The 27061-nt window shown below is 37.5% G+C and overlaps 1 protein-coding gene and 1 pseudogene across 10 annotated transcripts in view; both read right to left on the bottom strand.

Moving 5' to 3' along the window:
* Positions 1-27061, bottom strand: part of CASK (calcium/calmodulin dependent serine protein kinase) — a 417632-nt gene that overhangs the window by 352790 nt on the left and 37781 nt on the right. For 2 of the 10 annotated variants that reach the window (XM_087427612.1, XM_087427614.1), the window contains exons 2-3: positions 809-854; positions 215-270 (exon numbers count right to left, since the gene is read on the bottom strand). The exons of the other annotated variants lie outside the window; for them this stretch is intronic. In XM_087427612.1, coding sequence (XP_087283738.1) covers positions 215-219 — 5 coding nt within the window. In that variant the 5' untranslated portion in view covers positions 220-270; positions 809-854. The remainder of the gene's footprint in view (positions 1-214; positions 271-808; positions 855-27061) is intronic. 10 annotated transcript variants of the gene reach the window in all.
* On the bottom strand, positions 25901-25996 carry LOC147911948 (U6 spliceosomal RNA; annotated as a pseudogene).

The raw sequence follows: 27061 nt of genomic DNA, 5'->3' as shown, positions 1-27061 counted from the left end.
TTTCATTTGTATCAACTTCAGTTTCTCCTAGCTCTAGAATTCTAAGACAAAATTATAGACTTTACAATGGAGAAAATGTATCAAGATTTCTACATCTATCAAGTAACTCAGATCAAATTATATAATCTAATTCTACAACTCTGGACCAGTCACAGTTTCTCAAAAACCTTGTTCCTTCATTTGTGAGATGGAAAAAACAGGAAAACCTACTTACCTCATAGGGTTGATGTGAAGATCATATACAAAATGAATGTGAAAAAACTCTGAACCCTAAATTATTATGAAAAATTATTAATAAATCTATAATATATCATTTATTCTTCACAACTAACAATTTTCTACCTTTTATAAATACTCAACATCTAAAATTAATTCATTTCAAGAACACGGTTATATTGTCTTGTGTAATAGTATAGAGAACTCTACTAAGAGCTCATTCTTCTGATTTTACACCAAAGAAATAATGCACTGGGGTGGCGAAAGCACAAAAAGATCAAGGGTATATTCCAATCATTTCCATAGCTTAATTCCACCAGGCAGAAATAACACTAGCATTCATGGAAGAATTCAGTTTTTACTCTACTGGGTTAATCTTTTTAAAAGAAAAAGTAGTTTCCTTATAGGGGAGGGGAAGTTTATCACACATGTATTTTTTTAAACTCAAAAGGGGAGAAATCTCTTCAGCTCTACAGACTAAAATTTACAATAAGGTAAAAATAACTAGGCAAGTTTAATTGAATCAGCAAATATTTGACTGTCTACCAAATATAATGACTTGTCACTATTACAATCATGAATAACTCCTCACCTCAACAAGAGCAGTGAAGTAACCCCTGAGATCCAAGTTTTAGTACCTAGGATAAAAAATGTTTAGAGAAGCTTTAGTAATATAAAAAAAAATGTACTCATTAACATCTCACTATCAGTGGTCTTTAAAACTGGCGCTACATACATATTCCCAGCTGAAGTTCATTCAGGTTTTCCAGTGCTTACTTCAATTTCCTTTACAACACTTTGAAACCGCTTAGAATCACTTGGAAAGTCTAGAAATATAACTTATAGAAGCTTGGAAACTGAGTAGACTTTACAAAGGAAACAGTAACAATGTGGGACATCTTTAAGGTCAATTTGCTCAGATCACTTTTGGAATACCTTACTCACTGAATATATAAATATAACACAGATTCCAAATAAAAAGCATATATGTGGATAGCACAAGTGATCATTCTACAAGTGCTATAAATTAATGTGTCTGAAAGTTAAAGGACCTTAGTTTTTAAAATGAACAAATAAGGACATGCAAGCAGAGTTAGGAAATTTCAAGTTAAAATTAAAGCATTCTGGCCAGATGAGAAGATAAAAGCTTCTTTCAAAAACACAGTTAGCTGCCAGAGATAAAAGCACTAGATATATCCTGTTGTCTAATCCATCCTCCTACTTCGCTAATGTGGATGGAAAAGCCTCAGTAACTCTCTAAAAGCCACTCTACATAACAGGTATGCTGTAGCATACCTCTGACACTGGGCATATACACCCACAATCAGGAGACATATGCTAGAAGCTGTGATATTAACAGCTTTCTGCCTTGCTATTACTATCCAAAATGGGTACCATCTGGGATGATTTAGAGAATCATACAAGCAAAAACAGAAGATTTAAAATATACTACATATTCTCTGTACAAAGTTATCTGTATACTGCTACCTAATAAATTCTACTAGATTTTGCCAAACTGGAAGTAGCACCTTATGAAGAAAATGGTGAAGAAATAAAAGTTGTAGCAAGACATAAAAATAAAATATTGCATGATCTTCAAGATCAGCCACATAGAAATCAGAGTGCTATAGACTGAATGTTTACATTTCCCTAAAATTCGTATGTTGAAACCTAATCCCCAATGTGATATTTGGAGGTGGGGCCTTCGAGAGATGATTATTTTATGAGGATGGAGCCCTCATGAATGGGATTAGTGCCCTTCTAAAAGAGACCCCAGAAAGCTCTCTCCCCCTATCTGTCATGTGAGGACACAGCAAGAAGACAGCCACAGGAAGCAGGCCCTCACCAAATCTGCTAGCACCTTGATTTTGGACTTCCCAGCCTCCAGAACTGTGAGAAATAAATGTATGTTGTTTAAACCATCTAGTTTACAGTATTTTTGTTATAGCAGCTCAAATGGACTATGACAGAGGGCAAATTGTTCATCACAAGTGCATCCCAAACCAGGTTCTCATAAGTTTTCCCCCCGGCTTCTGATCAGGAGGCATCCATCTTTTTCTAGCCTAGCTGAGTCCACTTTTTTTTTTTGTACAAATGTCAAATTCCTAACCAAATACTGAAATATTTAATATTTCTGAAGTCTTTATCTGATACCTAAGCAAATAAAACTAGGTATGACACATCTGTACATTTCCAAGATAAATGCACTTAAATATTCTAGATGCGTCCTAGACAGACACATAGTGAAATGTCAAACTTAACGTATCAAGTGGAGGAATCACCTTGGATTCAAAGGGGACAGTAAGCAATACAGGGTGTGTGGGTACAAGGGAGTGGCTGCGATCAGGGTCATTTTACCCTTTTCAGTAAATCATGAGACTTTATTTTAATGTATCAGGCATAGCAGCCTCAACAAATATTGAATTAAAAGCTTAACAATACTCTTTTTGAGACTTAGAAAAAGCAGTGATATCTTTCTAATTAGTTGAAGCCATGTCTCTGAAGGCACTGAAAACAAAAATCATATCTACTGAAACCATCAATCCATTACAAATGCCACTTTTCCTCAGCTAATTCCAGGTGAAGAGACGTAACTCTAAAGAAAAAAACACAAGGCAGTAACATCATCAATCTATAGACATTCTTCTCTCTGAGAAATGTCAATACTTCTCAGATTCACAGAAAATATCACAACCTTCAATGTCTTCTTTCTCTATTTCACTTTTCTCTTCTACTCTGGAATGAAAAAATAAGATAAAATAAAGCTGACACAAGGATTCCAATGTAACCATCTGCCAATAGATCATAAAGCCATCTGAAGTTTTAGACTACATAGCAGCCACAGGTAGCTCCAGATAGTCAGAAAAACTTAGGGACACTTGTTGCATGTGCTATGCTCTGCTTTCTAGCAGGAACCCCCAATAACCTAAAACTGAGAAAGGGAAAAGGGCTTGCAATTGGTACTTTCCAGAGCAAGGGAAGAAAACAGCTTTAAGAGACTAAGGCCCTCCAGCTGAAACCAATCTCCCACGTTGGTTGGTTGTTGGTTGTTTGCTTTAATACAGTGCTGATGAGTGACTTTGAAGTGACTTATAAGACAAAGAAATGTTCGGAAGATTAAATAGAACCTATCGACACCAAATAAAAATATTTTGAAAGTAAAATTCATACAGTGGTTGTTTAAAGAGAAAACATTTTAAAACATAAAATCGGCATAAAGACTACTCTATAATAAAATTTTCCACTAATAACTTTTGCTTCATAGCAGTTTCTTAATATTTACCCTATATTTTCCATATAACGGAAGCTGTTCACTGCCTTAAACAGTATTAGACCCAGAATTACAGTAATTGACCTAATGCTATGGCCCAGGAAAAAGCAATAACTGCACAGTGAGGTCAATTTATTCCAGAGAAAGGCTTATATGAAACACACCATAATTCAAAGGACTGAGGAATTATCATAAAGAAGTTCCCAGCAGAAACTGGTAAAATAGATGGGAGTAAATCATGCTTTCAAGTTTGACTGTATCTGTAGAACTTTAATTCTTTCCTTGTGGGCACACCCTTTATTAATAAACTACTTATTAATTGTTTATGTTTATTAAACTGCTTAATAAACTACCTCACTATTACCAAAATAGAGAGCCCAGCTGCCCCTTCAAATCACCATTTGGGGCAGGGCCTGAGTTCTAAAAGAGGTTCCCTGAGAACTACCCATTTCTTGCTAACTCTGTTCTTACCCAATTTCTCAGCTCTCTTTTTCTTCTTAGAGTGTGAGTGTTTGTATGTATAAAATCCCACTCTATTCACTATCTGCCCTGCCCCAACCCCAAGGACGATACTGACCTTCTACTCCCAACACTAGATTAATTGTTGAGCACTGGAAATGACATTTTTGATCAGTTGCTTTTAAGAAAGCACTTGCTCTACTGGAAAAAAAAAACCTGGCACATTATTTCAGGATGGAAAATCTATTTAGATCCTTATTTCATACCAAGAAACAAAATAAATTTCAGATGTATCAAAGAGTTCAAGTAAGAAATCAAAACAAAGAGACAAATGTAGGTGAATTTCCACATGACTCCCAGGAAGGGAATGACTTTCTAAGCATCAAAACAATTACAGAAACAACAAAGGGAAGGACTGACTGATACTGATTATAGTAGAAGCTCTCCTAATCCAACTCCACTTGACCAATTTCACAGACTGATCCATTCCCCAGGTCCTGTGTAGAAACCTAACGAACGCCCACAGCATGCTGACTGCTCAGTGCTAAAAGGTTACTGTGTAGTAAACCTGCCCATGAGCCCTACAAATTAAGTTGCCTACTTATCACGAGTTATTTATGATTGTTCCCAAATCTGTTCCTTTTTATGCTAGTTGTGTACCTGTTACTTTAATTCTTAATTATATGTTACATCAATTGAATGTGAGTGCGAAAAGAGAGGAACTGGCTACAAAGACCAGATAAAGGTGATGCTGAACTAAATGTGGGTGACAAACCTGCAAAAGACTAGGGAGATCGGTAAAATACCTGAAAGGAATCTGCATCAATTACAGCTCATTAAGGTATCACCCCACTTTAAAGAAACCAAAACTAGAAATCATTGACGATGCATTTTGGATAAGATGTAAACAAGAAATATATAGCTGATTTCTAATCAATTAGACTCATATTCAAAGAAAAGGGCAGGCCAATATAAAAGGATTAGCTACCTAATGTGTAAACTGAAGCTTTAATGTTGAAGATACATAGGTAAACTTTTTTAGGATATCCCTTCCTATTAGATCAGTTATGAGAACTAATCACCAAATAAGGAGGCTTCTTCTGTATGATTTTCAGTTTCTGCATATCCAAACTGAGCAGGAACAAAGCAAAAAAGAACTTGAAAAATATGTGAAAGACAATGATAATAGGTTAATATGTTTGATATATAAAGTTTACATAAATTAGCAAGAAAAACACTAGGCAACTACAGTTGTCCCTCAGTATCCGTGGGGGATTCGTTTTTGTATACCCCCGTGGATACCAAAATCCGCAGACGCTCAAGTCCCTTACATAAAAGGGCCATAGTACAACGGATACAGCCAGCCTTCTGTACCCGAATTGTGATGCAAGGTTGGTTGAATCTGTGGATGCAAAACCCGCGATACTGAGGGCCGACGATAATAGGAAAATAGAAAACAAAAAACAAAAACAAATGGCCAATTTATAGAAGGAATAAAAAAAATTAAACATGAGGAAAATGAACACTTTCACTGGTTATCAAAAAGACACAAAATAGTTCAATGAGAACATTTTTTGCCTAACAGGTCAATAAAACAAAGGCAATTAGCATGTTCAATGTTGCCAAATGTAGAGTGCAATGGATAGGGATACCATTTGCTGCTGAAAGAAGACATTTTGGTAGAACCTTTCTAGAAATCAATCTGGCAACCTACGTCAAGAGGCTTAGGGGCCGGCCCCGAGGCTTAGCGGTTAAGTGTGTGCGCTCCACTACTGACGGCCCGAGGTTCGGATCCCGGGCGCACACGGACCCACCGCTTCTCCGGCCATGCTGAGGCCACATCCCACATACAGAAACTAGAAGGATGTGCACCTATGACATACAACTATCTACTGGGGCTTTGGGGGAAAAAAAGGAGGAGGATTGGCAATAGATGTTAGCTCCAAGCCCGTCTTCCTCAGCAAAAAGAGGAGGATTGGCATGGATGTTAGCTCAGGGTTGATCTTCCTCACAAAAAAAAAAAAAGAGGCTTAAAAATCTTTATATCCTTTGACCAGGCAATTCCATTTCTGGAACGCCATTCTTAGAAAATAATCTGAAATCTGGATAAAGCTTTGGCAGTAAGATACTCCTCAACGTGTTATTTATAATATTTTAAAACTGGGGTAAAAAAACCTTTATTCAACAAAAATTATTGTGTCAGGCACTGACAATGAAGTAGTAAATAGTCCTAGCCCTCTGAGTTTAGAGCCTCTTGGGAAAGGGAGACAAATTAAACAAGTAATCATCTGAAGTCCAACAACAGGGGAATTAAATAAAGTGAGACATCCAAATGATGAGATGATACACAGCCATCAGAAATTATTTATAACAAATTATCAGGGACATGAGGAAGTATTTATACTAAATGAAAAGCTATCAAACTATAAATGGGTATAAAAAATACACTGAAAATCCAAGCAGGGGTGTGGGGGGGGTGGGGAGTAGGACTTCTGATGGCAGAGTGAGGACCTCAGCTACTTAGGATCCTAGGCAAGACAAGCAGGGTCGGTGGCATTTTAACTTGGGGCTGCTTCCCTCCCTTTCCCCACTACAATTCTGGGGCATTGTAGCTCTGTGCACACTGCTATTAAAGGGAGCTGACCTGATTTGGTGCTCCAAGGGAAAGCCCCATGCCTGCAGCATTGCTGAAAACAATAGGGATCATTAGCAAACAATCAAACATCACAGCTGTCTAAGCCAGTAATACTGGTTGGGGCAAACAAGACTTCAGCCAAACACGTAAAAGGGAGATCTGAGGAATGAGACAGCCATAGGGGACTTAAAGCTCTGACATACTCTTGGGGTTCTGGAAGGCTGGATGCACGTGAGGCCCTGCATTAGATGCAGTGTGGATAAGGAATAAGCAAGGATCAAGGGAAGGGGAGAGCTTCCCAATTTATCTACCAGAGGGATTTTGCTGTTTGATTTGAAATTTCTGCACGAGCAGAAAGTAAAAGCCAAAGCAGACATCAACTGCCTGAACTTTGAATGTGTGGGTTGGGGCGCACATTCAAAGTTCACTCATTTAATAATCCTGCTACACTCCAGACATTATGCAAGTGCTGGAGATATAAAAACCTTGGTTCCTGCCTTTGAGAAGCTCATATTCTAATAGTGGAAGCAGATGTCCAAGAATTAGAAATCCAAGAAAAAGAGAGGGTTTCGGGGGGTGGGCTTTTGATTAAACATAGCTGATCGAATACAAGCATTTATCTACCTCCCCCTAGAAACCATGAGCGGGAAGAATTAGAAAAGATATAAACCAACAAAATCAAGAAAGTGGGAGAGAATCTGACAGCAAAGGAGTGATGTCCACAAAATTAAAAATGAAAAACATTTGAAAAAGAGGTAACTACCTTGGTTGTATCTTTCTTCTTTCTGCAAAGCACCTGCAGTAGGGGAATCTAAACTGAAGCTAGTAAGCTGGTTCATTCCCGAGGGCTCTGGAAAAGCAGAAGGTGAAAGCTCAAGAATTGCAGCTTCCAGGAACATTTTGAGGGAATATGAAAAAAATTTTTTTAAAAGGGAAGGGGCTGAAAAGTCCTTTAAAAGAGCAATAAGAGTTCCAGATTCTTTCTCCTCAACCAGAGCACTGGGCAACTGCCTTTTCTCCACACAGCAGAAGTCTTAAGTTACTCTCTGGAGAGGTTGAACCAGAGTCCCTGAACTTAGGAACAATTCTGTCCCTGAGAACAGAAATGATATGCCTTACTAAAAACAAGGAGTAAGTAAAAGTCTGCACAGCCAATGGCAAAAGAGCCAGCCCTTTTCAGGCTGGGCTTCTGAATACTAGCTGTGAGCTTATTACCCCTGAATCCCCTCCCACAAGAGATTCAAGGAGTCCTATGTAGAAAAACTGGCTTAAGAAGAACGAACTGACAGGCAGGGAGTTCCTCATAAATACCTAGGTTCCCCCCCATCACACCACAGCGAAGCCCATCAGTCAACAATTGTGCCCCCCTCATGAACAGTGAGTTTCCAATCAACTTCTCCTTAATAGAAACAACCTGCTAAAGACGCTTGAGGAATACCTCTAACATGAAAGACAGTTATCAAGACCAAGAAACGGGAAAGGAAAATCAGAGAAAACAGACAATATAGGGAAAAGAAAATGTCACAATAATTATAACTCCACTTTCCTCTCTTTCTGTTTGAGGACATTAGATACAGTATCCAAGAAAGAAAATCAGAGGGGAAAAAAGCTCTTAGAAATGAATTACAGAATTGGAAAATAAGTTGAAAGGACCTCCCAGAAAGTAAAACAAGATGAAAAAACAGGGAAACTGAGAGAAAACATAAAACTGGAGGGTCAAAATCCAGTAATAGGAGTTCAAAAAAAAAAAAAACAGGAATAATACAAGGGAAGAAATTGTCAAAGAACATAAGATAATTTTCCAGAACTGAAGAAAATGAGTCTTCAAATCGAAGGGCGGGGGACCGGCCCGGTGGCTTAGTGGTTAAGTGCGCGCGCTCCGCTGCTGGCGGCCCGGGTTCGGATCCTGGGCGCGAACCGACGCACCGCTTCTCCGGCCATGCTGAGGCCACATCTCACATACAGCAACTAGAGGGATGTGCAACTATGACATACAACTATCTACTGGGGCTTTGGGAAAAAAAAAAAAAAAAGGAGGAGGATTGGCAATAGATGTTAGCTCAGAGCAGGTCTTCCTCAGCAAAAAGAGGAGGATTAGCACAGATGTTAGCTCAGGGCTGATCTTCCTCACAAAACAAAACAAAACAAATCGAAGGGCCCATTGAGTGCCCAGTAAAGTGAATAAAAAAGGATCCACACCCAAGTATATTATCATGAAATCTGAGAGTAAAGAAAAAGCTGGCAGGGAGAAAAATGAAAAAAAAAACAAGTCACAGAAGATTAGCAACTTTAAAGAGAACAATGTAGTAGTGCCTTCAAAATTCTGAGAGCAAATTATTTCCAACACAGAATTCTATATCTGATTATCTATACAAACTATATTATGTCTATATAAATTATCAACCAAGTCAAAGGGAATAATAAAGACATTTCCATACATGGTGTATTCATAATTTCCTATTGCTATTGTAAAAAATTACCACAAATTCAGTGGCTTAAAAGAACACAAATTTTTTCTCTTACAGTTCTGGAAGTCAGAAGTCTAAAATCGAGGTGTTGGCTGCGTTCTTTCTGGAGGCATCAGGGGAGAATCTGTTTCCTTGCCTTTTCCAGCTTCTAGAGGCCACCTGCATTCCTTAGCTCATAGCCCCTTTCTCTATCTTCCAAGTGCGTCATTCCAACCCCTGGTTGGTTCCGTTGTCATGTCTCCTTTTACTGACTTTGGTCCTCCTGCCTCCCTCCTATAAGGACCCTGTGATTACACTGGGCCCACCTGGATAATCCAGGATAATCTCCCCACCTCAAAATTCTTAACGACATCTGCAAAGACTCTTTTACCACATAAGGTAATATATTCACAAGTTCTGGGAATTAGGACGTGGTTATTCAGCATACTACACATAGTCTCAAAATTTACTTCCCATTTAACCTTTCTCCAGAAGCTACTGGAGGATATGTTCTACCAAAACCAGAGAGTAAACTGATGTTAGCATAAGGTTAGAGCAGGATGATCTAAGAATCAGAGAAAGCCATGAAAGAACTCCAGAATCCAATCAGGTATCTTTTTTAACATCAAGAGTTTTGTGGATAGAAAAATATGGAAACATGGCAGCATTTTATCTAGTTCAAAGAGCCTAAGCAGAAAACTATATTAAGAGGCAAAGTTCTGTCAAGTACTGTAGCAGTGAGGATGGAGCTTGCAGACCTTTGTGAGTGGAAAGGAGGAGGTAACGTATAAATTGAATTCAAGGGCCTGGATGAGAAGACCACTTCCTTGCTAGAGTTGCCAATACAGCAGCTATAAAGAGGGCTCAATGTGTCACAGTGTCACAAACAAGAATCCATTATGCAACCCTGACCAGGTGAGACAGCAGCCCCTCAAACTGCTTCATATAATTGTTTCCTTAGTGGATAAATCTCTCTTAACTTTGGGAATATTTAGAAATTAACTACAGAAATGGAAGCACAGAAAAAAGGCTGCTAAGCCTGGAAGGGTATAGGATAGCTTCACAAAGGAAGAGATATTTGAGCTGTGCTTTCAGGTAAGTGGGGCACATGTACACACTAGTGCTGGGAGACGGCAAGAGGAGGACAGGGGGTTGGCTAACAGAATAGCTTCTGCTAAGGCACATAAAGCACTGTGCATTTAGGGTACTGTAAATAGCTCTATTGGGCTAGCAACAGAGTGGGAGTGGAGGATGGATGGCAAGAAAATCAAATACCATAAAGGCAAGAAAATCAAATACCATAAAAAGAGGGAAACAATATAACAGAAGTGAAGTACCTTTGGAGTAATACAACCTAAGTTAGATACTTGGCTCTGCCCTCACTAGCTATGCTAATCTCTTAAACTCAGTAAAGCCACAATTAATTCATTTGCTAAATGCAAGAATAACAGTACCTACACCTTCATGAGTTTATTTTGAAAATAATTCTGGAGTTGCCCAGTGGAACAGTCAGAAGGCAACAAAGAGTGAAATTACCCAAAAGTAACATTTCTCCAAAGCATAATCACATAATCTGTCTTCAATTCTCTCTGTGATTTTTAGACTGGTTTTTCATTTTCTTTTTGGTTTCAGACTGAGAAACTCAGTTCCTCTAGGTCATTACTGTCTAATTGAACTTTCTGTGGTGATGGAAATGTTCTCAGTCTGCATCATCCACTTTGTAGCCACTATCCACATGTCGCTACTGAGCACTTGAAACGTGGCTGATGCAACTAAGGAACTGAATTTTTAAAAACAACATCTTAATTCAGATATAATTCACACACCATAAAGTTCACCCTTTTAAAGTACACAATTCAGTGTTTTTTAGTATATTTACCAATATGTCTCGATCAGTAAGCACTATCTAATTCCAGAACATTTTAATAATCTCAGAAAGAAACCCCATACCCATTAGCAGTCACTCCCCATCTTCTCTTCCCCCCAGCTCCTGGCAACCACTAATCTAGTTTCTGTCTCAATAGATTTGCCTATTCTGGACATTTTATATAAATGGAATCATACAATATGTAGTCTTTTGTGTCTGGCTTCTTTCACTTAGCATAATGTTTTTGAGGTTCATCCTTGTAATAGCATGTATCAGTACTCATTTCTTTTATGGCTGAATAATATTCCATTGTGTACAACTACCACATTTTGTTTATATAATCATCAGTCAATGGACATTTGAGTTGTTTCCACCTTTGGGCTATTGTGAATAGTGCTGCTATGAACACTGATGTACATGTTTTTGTGTGAACATATGTTTTCAAATACCTAGGAGTAGAATTGCTGGGTTGTATGGAAACTATAACTTTTTGAGGAACTGCAAGGATGTTTTTCCACAGTGGCTGCACCATTTTATATTCCCACCAGCAATGTATGAGATCCAATTTCTCCATATCCTTGCTAACACTTGTTATTGTCCATCTTTTTTATTACAGCCATCCTAGTGAGTGTGAAGTGGTTATTTCATTGTGGTTATTTATTTTTTTTTTTTTTGCAGTAACATTGGTTTATTGCAGTAACATTGGTTTATAACATTGTAAAAATTTCAGGTGTACATCACTGTACTTCTATTTCTGCATAGATTACATCATGTTCACCACCAAAATACTAATTACAACCCATCACCACACACATGTACCGAATTATCCCTTTCACCCTCCTCCCTCCCCCCTTCCCCTATATTCATTGTGGTTTTGATTTTCACTTCCCTAATGACTAACAATGTTAAGCACCTTTTCATGTGTTTACTGGCCATCTGTAAATCTTCTTTGGAAAAATCTCTATTCAATGCATTTTAAATTTTATTTAATTTTAATTAACTTTAAATAGCCACATCCGGCTAGCGGCTACAGTAACAGGCAGATGGCAAGATTTAGCGTCTGGTCCCTTACCTTTGCTCAAGGTCAGTGGGACTGGCTAGGTGACTGAAGGTCAAGCCCAGCTTCAATACTCACCCCAGATGGAACCAGGAGTGAGGCAGCAAGGAGAGAGGAAAGGGAAATTGGTACAACACCTGGAAGGAGGAGGTACTTGGCACAGAGCCTGGCACTTACGAAGCTCTTAAAACTTACTGTTGATGACGAAAGCAACTCATGTTTACTGGGCACTTGCAAGGTGCCAGGAACTGTGCTTTATACCCACTGTCTCATTTAATCCTTAGAGCAATCCTATTAGGTAGAACCTCCTGTCTCCATTTTAGAAATGAGGAAGCATTTTTGGACAGATCAGCTAAGCAAGTATTAGTAATTTTACTCACTATAAAATTCTCCATTCCCTTTCAGCCTTAGAACCTTCCTTTCTTCATCTAATTTAATTACATCAATGATCTTATAGATCTCAACTAGGGAAGCTAAGTGTTATTCAGAATTCCACCATTATGTTCAGCATATACTGTACAATTCTGTTATCTACTAAACTATCTCAAAGGGACATTATGAGAATTAGGTGGTTTTTGAAGCAGCAAAATATTAGCATGAACTGAAAATATGAACTCCTGATTCTGTGCATTATGGGCCAGATTTTATCTTTTCTAATGTGTTCAGCTACTTCCTCCCCTTCTTTGAACTGGCTCAACAACTACATAACGAACATCGACTATGTGCCAGACGCTGTCCTAGGTGTAGAGATATAGCAATCACTATGACAGCCATGAATCGTGACCTAATGAAGCTTAAAATATATATTAAAGAAATATATGGTTTTAAAAGTACACAAGCTCCAATAAATTTATGTCACATGGAGGCCTCGATGCAGTGTCTATTTCATAATGAACCTTTTCCATGCAGCATAAGTACCCTTAAATGACACTCTCTGCCTACTAAGAAATTCTGAGTCTGAACATTATAGCCTTTAAAATGGCTGAAAATCCACACATTTGGCAGGACTCGTCTACAGCAGTTGCTTCTAGGGAAGCTCCCAAGCACAGCCAGCTGCTAAGGAATGAACAGAATTATTAAAGCTTACCTCCAGGTCCTCAGGGCTATCCCAGACTCCTACGCACATGAGGGGAAGAAAACACAGCAAGAGTCACCAGAGCATTCTTCTTGCCTAAAGTGCAGCATGATTTCCCAAGCTCTCATTACCACCCACTCTTGACCCCTATTCCAGGTAGATAAAACAGAAATGATGAGGTTGTTCTGATGATTCGTGTGGGTGGGTATTGTGCTGACTGGGACAATAATAAGGCTGCAGAACAGTGCTCTCTTTAAAAGAGTTCACATTTTATTCATTGCTATAAATAACAATGTAATTTTAAAAACAATGCATTTCCACACTATATTGTACAAAACAGTAAAGTTCAAATTCTCCTATAGATGGGTTGCTTTTGGCAATAGACTTAAGTAGCCACACTCTGACGGCTGGTCTTTGCCTGACCCTCTCTCACTGTACCTCACCTCTGGGATGAGTAAGCACAGCAAAAGGTATGAATTAAGTTGATTGGGAAAGCCTAAATGAAAGGTCTAACTCAATCCTTTCCAATTTCAAGCTCACTATTTCCTGTATCTTACCCAGCATGCCCTACCAAAATATTCAACCCAAATGTACTGAAAGAAATCATGGACCAAACAAACTCACCAGTAAACATAGTTCAGTATAATTTGGCCAAGTCATGTTTCTTAACTCAAAACATCAGTCACATACAACATGGAATCACAGCTGCAAAAACAACACTTTTGCCTAATCTTGCTACTGGAGCTAATGGAGACCATGAGAAGGTCTTTTTTTCAAAAGCTATTACACTTCCTTCAGTGGTGTGGGTAGAGAGAAAGATTCCACGTGCATCAATAAGAACAATGTGAAAATCCAGTTCTTGAATCTTATATGATGCTGACCACCAATCACCTTAAAGACTGAAAGCAAGTACAAAAGAATATCAAGAATGCGTTATGATATTCCAACTAATGATAGAAATAGCCATCATTGGTTATGGGAAGGCTAACAAAAACTTGTCCAGTAAACATTCTAAGATTATCCATAATATCTATGTGTTCACAAACATCCTTGTGAAGTACAAGTGACTACGGCACTCCAGGCCAAGGATAAAAATTTTCCAGATCGGATGGTACTATTTCAATGTCTTAGAGTACATCAACCAGCTCCCATGAATTCCTAAACCTAGGAGTCACAAGGTGGGCTTTCTCTTGAGGAAGTAAATAGGCAATAAGAATTGGGAGAAATGAAGACCATAATAGATAGTTAAGTTATGTACAGAAAGTTCTGTACTAGAGTACAGAAAAACCAAGGACATACCAATGCAGAATCAGTGAGGAAATGTTGCAGAATTGTTAAACAGGTTTCCACTATTACCAGACAGAAAAGGACACGGCACGGTAGTATACTATTTTCATTCATAAGTCTCTAGTCACTGAGTAATAGGTTGATATCAGAGAGGGGAATGGGTTTGTAAAAATAAGAGAGTTAGGTGTAAAAGCAAAAAAAAAAAAAAACCATAGGTGTTTATCTACTGATTTTAGATATTTGCAGTTCAGTATTATGGGCAAAAAAAAACAGTACCAAGGTTTCAACTTGAGCAGGGACCAGCAAACTTTTTGTATAAAAGGCCAGAAAATAAATATTTTAGGCTTTGCAGGTCATATGGTCTACGCTGCAACTACTCAACTCTGCCCTTGTGGTATGAAAGCAGCCATAGACAATATTTAAATGAATGAGACTGGCTATAATCCAAAAAAACTTTATAAAAACAGTGGGCTGATTTGGTCTATGGGCCATAGTTTACTAAGCTGTGATCTAGAGTTGTAAATCAGTGGTTCTCTAACTTTTGTGTGCCTCAGAATCCCTTGGAGGGCTGTTAAAATGGAGATTGCTGGGCCCCACCCCAGAGCTTCTGCTCTGTAGGCCTGGGGTGGGGCCCCAGAATCCGCATTTCTAACAAGTTCCCAGATGATACTACTGCTGCTGGTCAGGATGAGGTCCACACTTTGAGAGCCACTACTCTAGACATTACCACTAAACAGGAAGTTCAACATTTTAATTAGCTGCCAAAGTTCACATCTGATTGGCCACAAAAATTTGCCACTTGTAGTAAGTTCCAAACTTCAAGGCTCAAATAAAATTAAATAATTTAAAAAGAAACAAGGGGAAACAGTATTTTTTCTTCGCTTTGACTTCAGTTTAAACATTGCCCCAGGGCCGGTCCCGTGGCTTAGTGGTTAAGTGCTCACGCTCCGCTGCTGGCGGCCCGGGTTCGGATCCCGGGCTCGCGCTGATGCGCCACTTCTCCGGCCATGCTGAGGCCGCGTCCCACATGCAGCGGCTAGGACGTGCATCTATGACATACAACTATCTGCTGGGGCTTTGGGGGGAAAAAAAAAATTTAAACATTGCCCCATCAGTAAAATACACATAATTCATCCTCAAATCTCTTTATTCAACATTTTCATCTAACGTGTTCTAAGTCCTATAAAGAGTTGAGAAGTATTAAGCTCCAGAAATCAAACATAGAAATAAACTCAGTTTTACAGACAAAGGTAAACGATTCTTGCAAAATCAAAGAAAATTCAACAAAGCTCATTTCTAATTAGAAATGCATTTCAATAAAATAAAAATAATAATATATGCAAGGTAGTTTAAGACTTTAGAAGAATTATGTCATTTTATGTTCATAAGAATCCCATGAGGTAGACAATATAGCTTTTTCTATCCTTCTTTTACAAGATGAAGAAACTGGGGAAAACAAAACAAGTGTTGATCTGTCACAATTATGAAAAAAGTTTCTTTAAAGTACTGTTTTTCCTATTAAGTTTTAAACTACATTTATCAAATCCAACTTATACATATCTTTTGAGGACTATGTCTATGAGTGTGTCTTCATGGTGAAAAAAGTATCATTCTAATAAGATCTTCAAGTCTGTATTTACATTTGTGGACCTAATTCTGAAGCCACCCAGGCAAGTCTAACCAAGAAGCCTGAACTTTAATCAGATGGAAATTTAAAGCACACTTGACCTTTAGTGCAAGTGGGTCATATATTATGGAAGTGTGGTGATCCCTTCCAGCAGTACAATAGAAACACTCAGCAATGAAAGAAATACTATTAATGGAGATAATCCAAAAAGTAGAGCAGCAAGCCTGGAATCTCCCTCTCGAGATTCCCAGGCTCTTTCTACAATGATAATAAGGAAAGTGTATTCATTTGAATAGATATTTACACAAATCATTTTCCCATCCATTATAAGAGGGAAATGTTTAAAAAAAGAAAGAAGAAAGAAGCATAACCTACAATACATTATGGTCAGTAGGGGTTTTTTCCAATTTTATTAGCATGCTTTCAAAAGTATTATATATGTTGATTACAATGTGAGATAATTACATTCTCACTCTAACCTGTGATCTGAATACTCCAGTAACAATTTTTTTAATTTATATGAAATATAATTAAAGTCCTCAGTGAAAACACCTTCTTGTTTGTTTTACAAGTATCCAATTATTTTTACAAGTGACTAAATTAAAGAAAAATTATTTATTAAAAAAAACAATCTCAAATTCAATGCCATATATTACTGCTGGGACAAAAACCCAGTTAAGATGATATTAAGCCTAAGAATACCAGTAAAGATTCTATATAAATAAAGGCTGGCCATTCTTCTTCTGAACTAATGGCTCAAATGGAATTCAGCAAAAACTAACCTAAATAATGCAATATAAATGATACTACCCAAGGATTATCATAGGAAAAGATGCCTTTTACCATCCTCTGAAGCCAACCTAAGAAGTATTTTCATCGAAGTAAGTGGTCTAACTAGATTCCAACATGATCATTCTTCAACCTGACAATGTAACATGACCTAGTAGATGAAATGTGTTCTGTAAATTTAGATAGTTTAGATTCAGTGCCCAATCGTATCAGAGACTACAACTTTAGGATCCTTCCACCTCATTTTCTTTACTGTTCAGATGTGGACACTGCTGCCATAATAAAATTTGGGGAAGTTACATAAAACAACACTATAATATCCATAAATCCTGTAAATGGCTGTTTCCTAAATACATATTCTGGGATTTTCCTTGTCTTAGTTCTGAAATCTCACATTATGAACAATTAATTCATCTGTCAAATGCACAAATGCAAAGATAAAAGCTGTGATACAAAATTCCCTCTTTTAACATAACCTTTGGAGCTTTTCACAACACTGCAAAATTATAATTTAGAACAGTCTTGCAAACAAATTATGAAAATCTATAAGCTCAAATAATACTATCTTTCCTATGTACACAGGAGGCCATGACAGTTTTTTTAAAAGCCACAAAGCACTCTAAAAAGTGTATGTCTACTACCACAAAATATATTGAGTAAAATGGATTTCAGACACAAAATAGAATTTGAAGAAGTTTTATTTACATCACACACACACATACAAACACACATATACACCCTAATCCCAAACAATGACTCTATCAGGGGTTCTTGGTGAAGTCATAAAATATACACGGATGGCACATCACAACTCTCCAATTAGGGATGGAGATTTAGCAAGTGATTTTTCCCCTAACTTTATTAAAGCTATTTTAAATAATCTTACATTTCTGATAATTTCTAGTATGCTCTCAACTCTATTTTCATCCAGTTTACAGGCAATAAGCAAGAATGAAGGAAACAACTTTTTTCAGGAACTCCACATTTATATTACCTCCAGTCAGACAATCTGAAAAGAATTTTGTGGGTTTCTTCCCTTTAACCTAGGATCAAAAAGAGAATCCAAAAGCAGTAAAAGAAAAAAAAAGACACAATGCATAGCATTTAACACTGAAAAAAGTTCAGTGGACCAGTTGCAATATCATTACATTTTGCAGAAACAACCTACGCACTATGGGGCTACTCAGACCACTGAAAGAACATCCCAACCTTGAGGGTAAACAAGAATGGGAAGTGGACAATAAGCTCCAGTTTCATTTTTAATCTACAACAGGATCAGCAAACTACAGCCCAAGGGCCAAATCTAGCCCACCACCTATTTTTGTAAATAAAGTTTTATTGGAACACAGCCATACTCATTTGTTTTGAAATGGCTGTCTTCACGCTACAACGGCAGAGTTGAGTAGCTGTGACAAATGCTGTATGGCTCACAAAGCCTAAAATATTTACTATCCGGTAGTTTATAGATGGTTTGCCAGCCCTTGGTCTACTATATCCAAAATTGTTGAAAATCAGTATGAATACGTCCATGAGATAAACGGTTGACCAACAACCCATAAAATTGCTTTAATTTATGTCACACTGTGTTGAACAGACTCTATAGGCAAACTCTGATAGTACTCACCTAATTAAAAAGCATTCTAGTGGGATGGCCCGGTGGCATAGTGGTTAAGTTTACCCACTCCGCTTGGGCAGCCCAGGGTTCGAAGGTTCGGATCCTGGGCATGGACCTATGCACCACTCATCAAGCCATGCTGTGGCAGGTGTCCCACATATAGAGTAAGATGGGCATGGATGTTAGCCCAGGGCCAATCTTCCTCAGCAAAAAGAGGAAGATTGGCAACAGATGTTAGCACAGGGCTACTCTTCCTCACCAAAAAAAAAAAAAAAAAGCATTCTAACCCTCATACACTGCTGGTGGGAACATAAAATGTTACAGCCACTTTGAAAAACAGTCTGGCATTCCTCAAACAGTTAAAAAGAGTTACCATTTGACCCAGCAATTCCACTCCTATGTATATACCCAAGAGAAATAAAAACATATGTCCACACAAAAACTCGTATGTAAATGTCCATAGCAGGATTATTTATAATAGCCAAAAGGTGAAAACCACCTAAATGGCCCATCAATTGACGAATGGATCAACAAATGGTATATCCACACAATGAAATATGATTGGGCCTTAAAATGGAATGAAGTATTGATACATCTACAACATGGATGAACCTTGAAAACATTATGCTTAGAGAAAGAAGCCAGTCACAAAATACCACATATTATATGATTCCATTTACATGAAATGTCCAGAATAGGCACGTCTGTAGAGATAGAAAGTAGATTAGTCATTACAGAGGGCTAGGGAGAGATGCGGGGGTGAGAGCTAAAGTATACGGGGTTTCTTTTCTTGTTTTTTCAGGGAAAGATTCGCCCTGAGCTAACATCTGTTGCCAGTCTGTCTTTTTTTTTTCCCTCCCCAAAGCCACAGTAGTTAGTTGTATATTCTAGTTGTAAGTCCTTCTAGTTCTTCTACGTGAGCTACCGCCACAGCATGGCTACTCACAGACGAGTGGTGTGGTTCTGCGATGGGGAAACCAACCTGAGCCGCCGAAGCGGAGCATGCTGAACTTGAATCACTAGGCCATCAGGGCTAGCTCCAGGGTTTCTTTTTGAGGTGATGAAAATATTTGAAAATTTATTGTAGTGATGGTTGTACAACTCTGTGAATATACTAAAAACAACTGATTGTGCACTTTAAATGAGTAAATTATATGGTATGTGAATTATATCTCAATAAAGCTGTTACCAGAAAAAAAGGCATTCTATTAATCTGCTAAAACATCCAAAATCAGAATATTAGAGTTTTATATTTAGGAATACTCCTCAAAAGACAACCAGTCTCTGCTCATACTAAATGACAAGAAGTAAAATAGTCCGGAAGAGCAGGCACTTAGATGGGTCACATATACCTAGGTGAGAATCCCCATGCTGCCACTTGTTATTGCCACTTTGCCCATGGCAAGTTACTCCTCTCCCTCTTCCTCAGTTTCCTCAGCTGTAAAATGGGGAGTGGGATGATTGATGCAAAGGGAAGGGTTGTGGCCAAGGTTAAATTACAAAAATATTAAGAATTTAACACCATGTCCAGCACATAATGAGCACTCAAACCATAGAATTTGAGACCCAAGGAGAAAAATTCCTAAAGTTGTCCCTGAAAACTTGAGCTTTATACTTATTGTTTGAATTTCTTATATGTTACCTGTGTCACTAAAACTAAAATAGGAGCTGTGAACCTAAAACTGCTCTAAAAAGTAAGGTTTATTAATTAAAAAAAATAAAATAGGATAAACATTTTTAAAAATTTTCTTAAGACTTTTTAAATTTTCCCTACCTGCATTCCTCTACTCCTTTTTCCAAATGAGGAAACAGGCCTAAAAAGATTAAATGAGCTACCAAGAAGACCGACAAATCATGCAAGCCTCACCTCCTTTGTAAAGATGTCCCCAACTTCCTTCTACTCAGTGATCACGGTCTCTGGATTGCTCACTTAACACACTCATTCCTTCAACAACTCCTGAGTACTTACTATGTGTCAGTTACTGAGTTATGCTGAGGATACTAGGTGAACAAGTCAGATGTGACCCTGGCCTTAACAGGACTTAAGGTCTACTTAGATTAGATTTGAACTATTTGTCAACTTCTCCCACTGAGAGAGAGCTCCTTGAAGCCAGAGAACTCAAGTTTTTGGTGAGTAATAATGATAACGGCAATTAAAATAACAACAACAACCTTTAGACATTTTATATAGATCGCATTATTCAATCCTCACAACAACCCGCAAGGTATATACTAGCACCCTTATTTTACAGATAAAGAAACTGAGGCTCAGAGAGGTTAACTAACTTGCCCAGGGCCACACAGCTAGACATGAACGCATAAATGAACAAATGAATAAATGTTAGCACCACTAACAATTTTACACACGTGGTAGAAAAGAACGTTCATTTCACCATATTATTTACGTAATAGAGCCTGTGTTTAGCACTGAGAAAGAGCACATTTGGAAATTGTTGAAACTTATCTACATAGCTGCCAAAAGTAATTTGAGTATCTCAGAGACATTCTGGAAATAAAAAATACTTATGCTGCACTTTACAATCACCAATCCATGCAAATGGCTTGTGAAGCAGCTATCATTCCTTCTATAAATAAGGAGAAAATGGCTTACACTGTGCCCACAGGTTACCAGATCAGATCTTAGGGGGTTGCCTTACAAGCCACAAAGCAATGTCGATCCATATGTTTGGGGGGAAGTACATATCAAGGGTAAGCAGAAAGGCCAAAAATCTATGATGTTTCCTAAAAACACAAATTAGATTCTATAAAATAGTAGCGGTATAATGGTAATCTGTACATTTTAGCAGGGCTAGAGACCTCTGTAATTGAATTAATAACATCAAGAGTGTTTTAATAAAACATTAAAATCTGCATATGGTTAAACAGTAATACTTCCATCCTAGATCTAAATACACCCAAATACTCTAAACTCAGGATTAAAATTAAAAGCCTGAAATACTTTTAATAATTTTTATTTAATACTTAAAATTAAATTTACTTTAATTTTAATACTTAAAATTAAAATTAAAAGTATTTAATATTTAAATACTTTTAATAATTACAGTGTAATTATTAAACTACACTGAGAGAGAGAGAGAGAGAACAACTATCATTCCTATCTGTAAATGATTCAAATATTCGAAACAATGATAACAAAGCAAAAAAAAGTGTATTAGAAATAAAAAAGATTGAAAAAAAAAAAAGAATGTGCCACAGCCCAGTAATAGAACACAAGATGCTGAAATGAAATAATATGCACTTAGATACAAAAAAATTGGCTTAAGTGCAATAAAGTAATAATTTCTTGTTGTGAATGGATGGGGACAACTAAAAAAGCAAATGAAGAAATTTAGTAGGGGGGTAGGGGGAAGAGGGATGTGAAAGGTGTGGCGAGTACTACACTTGCCAACTGGGACCAAAAACCTTGAGGCGAGGAAGAATTCAGTTCCCTACAGGGGAAGGATTTAAGAAAATAACAATGGTTTGACAGATATGAAGAACTTACAGTAAATTTAAAGTATCTAAAATTTACTTGGTCATTTCATTAAAGCCTTCCATTTAATTGAAAGTTAAGTGCCAAGCTCAGGGATCAAAAAGACCTAATCTTAGGAAAACCAAATGGTTTACCTAAAAGCCAGCCATCAGAATTTGCAAAACACAATTATAGGGAAAAAAGAAATCTACTCCTTTTTTTACCCTAAATATGTTAGTGATGAGCAAGATTCACAGAGAGATGGTATAATATTACCAACATCCACAGAAAGGAAGCCAGAACCTTGCTTTTCAGTCACACCATGAACTGAATATTAAACATTATATTCACTTAAATTGTCTCTGTTATAGACAAGCCTTTCTTGGGCCTCAATCAGAGTGTGTTGGCATTTTACATTATTGATCCACCCTACTCTGAAACTTCTGTGATGTCCAGCTATCCTAATTCTTCTAACTCTGTGAGTTACGCTCCAAGCCACAATCCCCCAGCTCAGTCAACCCCCAAGAACTCATTCACTTACAGTTTCACTTCCACATAGATGATTCCTAAATCTTCACTGTCATTCCAGATCTCTCACTCAAACTCCCATAGGGCATTTCCAGCAATGTCCAGTTAGAAATGGCCTGCACTCAATTCAAAGCCAAAGTACCAATCCACACCATGGAATACTGGGCAGCAGTTTAAGAGACAGAATTAAGACAGACACATAGATGGATACGGAAAGGTCATCAGATATCCTATTTTTCAATGGAAAATGAATATTTCAGTATTGTGTAAAATATGATCCTTTTCTGTTTTTTAAACAAAAAAACTTCCAGAAAGATATACAAGAACTGGACAATGGTTACCTCTGGAGAATGGGGCTATGGATGGTGGGAGAATGGAGAGAAACTCACCATTTACCTTTGTACCATCTATATTTTTAAATTAATTTTATAAAAACTAATTAATAAAGAAAAAGTAATAGAAAATTATTAAACCTCAAAATTGGAAATACACATTAACTTCCTTTAAGTCAAACTAGCTTCAGAAACGAAATCTTTCCAGCGTAGAAAGTCAGAGAGACTCTCCCTATACTGACTTGGACTCTGGGACCAATCATACCATAATACCATAATGGCCATCAGTGTGATCATATTTTACTCAGCTGAAAGAGGGGATACCAAGATACTGGGTGGCCCCAGGAGAGAAAGAAAGGAGAGCAGGTCCTATAGCACCTTGAACCCTGTAACATAAATCCAAAGCCATATTTGTGGTTTTAGAATTTGCATTGTCAGTTGCAACTAAAAAATAAAACCAAAAATGTGAGAGCTGCACACCCCATCACCTTGTTGGCGGGGGTTAGGTACCTGCTCTGCAGCAGTAACTCAGTTACTTGGTTAGGTGTGCAGTGCTGGCAAACACCTGAGATGCTCACAACTCAGCAGCTGTGATTCTGTACACGGTTTTCAGAGTCAGAACAATTTCAGTATTTTTATCACAGGATATAGGAATAACTACCCTGTGGAAACTACCCCACCCCACTCCCAACAAACACCTCTCTCTGAAACCTCATTACTTCTGGTTTGGCAAGTTAGGAGTAATCAATCAACTATTCTGTCTGTTGGGGCAGGGGAATTGGAAGGAAAAACCTGGAGAGTAAAAGGGGTAGAGAAAGTTCCAAAACCAATTATATTTTGGATGGATGGCCAAGATTCTATATTTCCATTGCTAAAGAATGCACAGACTTATCAGTTTGGTGGCAAACGCTGATATTTCATTAAAGAGAAAGACAAAAAGAAAAACAAAATAGATGAAACAATGAATAGTAGTATAGAACCTCTACTGAAGAGGTAAGAAATTTAACTAGAAAGTCAAAGAATTAAAATTTGCAGTAAATAAACTCTGAAAATGAAGACATATGCCTTTAAGGAAACCCAGTGCAGCATTTTCACAACTGAAATCAATAGCCTAAGGCAGCACAAAATGAATGGACTTCAGAATCAGCTGGGATCCCATATATGATCTCAGGCAAGTTACTTACCCCCCTCTGAATCTCAGTGTTCTCTGTAGAATGGGTACAATTAAAGGAGATAATATATGTAAAATGCCTAACATTAGAAGGCATAAATGTCAATTCCCCTTACAAAGTATGTACTATGAAAGATTTCTTTTACTTGTAAACAATCTTATGTCAAAGTTCCTTTAAACAGTGCTTCTGCCACATTTGAAATGTGAAAATATTTACAAAAATGCAATGATTCAAGAACAATCTCAAAAAGTGAGGTATACTTGCTTCTTTAATTTATTGAGTAGAGCTACAAGTGGAGATGGTCAAAGAATTTTTAATTTAAAGAAATATCCAGGAACACAATTTAAGGGACATTAGAGATATAGTTTGTCAGGTGAAACTGTTGCAGACACAAAGGAAAAATGGACGGGGGTGAACTGGATGTCAAGGACATAGAGTATGTCACAGTCACGGAAGGTAAGGGAGTCACAGGAAGTATTTATGAAGACAAGGTGCAAACGACACTTCAGAAACTCCAAGTCCTAAATCAGTCTGTAAAAAGCTGACATGAAGAGACTCGGAGAAGGTTGTACACATGCAGAAAACCAACTGAGCAGCTCAGTTCCCTCCAAAACGGTGCCAAAATCAAACTCCATCATCAGGAATCAACACTGCTTACCTATTCCCAATAAAGCCCGTGGTGTATAGGAATCCACACCCTGTGTTTAACAGGTTTTTCCTCCACAGAACTTCAGTTTAACCCCCATGGCTTGGATCTTTCTGGGCCACCAGCAGGTTAGCTGGTGATTGTGCTTCTTTTACCTTTTGTGTTTCTTCTGTTACATGACTGTCATTCTGATCAAGAACTTCTTTCATGGAACATCTACTCATTTCTGGAAAATTCTTTTTTCCTTCAGGCTCACACTTGACCTTTTCCTAACATTAAAAACTAGTTTACCTACAATGTCTAGTTAAAATTCCCAGGAAAGATATTCCAACATGAGGTAACACTCCCCGCTGTGGTACCAGAAACCCAAATCACTGGGCCAATCAATATATGTGAAAGCCATAGTAATTTGTACAAATTAGTCAAGCTAAATTTTTCTCTATGTTAAATTATGTATTTTACATATTATTAATCCAGTATTTACATAAAGGCTGCATTTAACTCAATTATCTGGCAAACAGTGTTACTGGAATCTCCAGTATGATATTTAAAGTATATAAGCAACTTAACACCATACTCTTTTAATAGAGTGTATGTGTAAACACAATCCACACTAAACTGATAAATTTCTTATTAAATTAATTATAGTAGACAGCTATCATCAACTGTTATTGAAGCAATCCTTGTTCTGTGTTGTTCCCAACATCAGACAGTCACCATGTTAGCAATAGATGAGTGTCACAAATCAATGTGAATCTTATAAGACCCAAAAATCAAAGCCAAACACAGGCTGAAACAAAATTCTTACACAACAAGGCTCAGAAACACAGCGTGGAGAAAACAAAATCCATGTTTTGGTCTTTTGGCTTTAATACCTCCCCCAAAATGTTTATTCTACTTTTTAAAAACTGTAAGCCTCTGAAAAGACAGTCCCAAAATATTACAGACATAACTTAAGTTTTAAACCCATGATTCTCAATCACAGCTGCCACATCAGAATCACTTAGAGAGCTTGAAAAAAAATTCCAAGGACCAGGACCCACTCCCAGAGATTCTGCTTTCATTGCTCTGACACAGGCCCCTGGCATTGATCTTTTTTAAAAGCTCCCCTGGTGATTCTAATATGCAGCCAGGTGGAGAACCACTACTTGAAACTAATACAGCCTTTTGGGACAATAATTGCTCTGAGGTTGATAAACAAGCTTTTTGCCTTTTAATGAAATTTTATTAAAACTACTCAATTCATTCCATAGCTAATGAGCGACTGTAACATTGCAGGCACTGTGTTAAGTAACAGAGAAAGATGTGTAAGATATGTTCCCTGCCCTCAAGAAGCTCCCTGTTAGCTAGGTAGAGAGACCCATAAATAAGTAACCGTAATTAAATATAAGTGCTCTTGAGGTGTAAGCAAATACAGCATGCCTCAAACTTGCACGTCATCCTTGAGCAGGGGTCATGCTGCAACATTCCAATTTTAGTATATGTCCTACCAAAGCAGGAAAATCAGAAGTTACAGGTTACTAAATACTCAGGCAAATATTCAGCCTACACAAGGTGAAAACAGTGTGCATTTTGCTGTTCTCTTTCACAAAACTGCTGTACCATGAAGGTAGGCATTTCTATGTTTTAATTTGGATGAATCATCTTAAAATTTCTTTCATGTAATATTACTGATTGTACATTCACCTATAAAACTATAAATTTGCAAAAGATACAGTAAATGATTGTGACATAAAAATTAGCCAATTACTTGTATTTGCATAATACCTTTCCTTTCCAGTAATTGCTACGTTTGCTAAGATAAGAAGTTTGGGTACTATGATAAGGTCCCATCATTGGAGATTTGTTTCAGTCACTTGAAAGACGTTACATGATAAAATGTTATGGAAACAATAGGCATTCAAAGGAGTTTTTGTAAGACTTTCAAAAATAAGAAACACAGGGGAAAAGAGTTTAAATTTTTTAAAAAGGATATGGCATCCTCCCAATATTCATAACGAATCAAGCACGATTCCCTTGAAGATAGTGGATGAGTGAGTGAGTGAGTAGATAAGTAGTGACATAGGGGAGTGAGTGGGTGGACAACTGATCTTGAAAAGTGAAATCCATTTTAAAGTACCTCAGTGAAAATTTAAGCCTATTAAGACCTAGGGGTCAAAAACAAAAACTGAAAACAGCTTGTTTTCAGTACAAGAGAATATCTTCCAGGCCTTTCTGTTTAAATCCAGAGTTGAACAAGTTGTAAATTAAATGTATGCTGTCAAGATCTCTGCAAGAAAATCACAGGTGAATTTCAATTTCCAGATCAATATATGCTGAGACAATTTACCGGAAAAACCTTCAACCTTTATACAGGGTGAGGAACACTATCATTACATTCTTTACCACGAAGGCTACCTTGAATTCACTATTTCATGGAATGACCTATTATAAATGGCACTGACCAAGTTAGATTTTGTAGGATATGAATGAGATTTCACGTTCATAGTAGTTAAGGTAGCCATAGAGTACCTATCTCCTCAAAATGAGCTTGCTCTTTCTCCTTATGCAGCTCCAAAGCGACAGA

Source organism: Ceratotherium simum, chromosome X, assembly GCF_057802395.1.
Source record: "Ceratotherium simum simum isolate JZ-2026a chromosome X, ASM5780239v1, whole genome shotgun sequence".
Lineage (NCBI taxonomy): Eukaryota > Metazoa > Chordata > Mammalia > Perissodactyla > Rhinocerotidae > Ceratotherium > Ceratotherium simum.
This window is presented reverse-complemented; position numbering and strand designations above follow the sequence as displayed.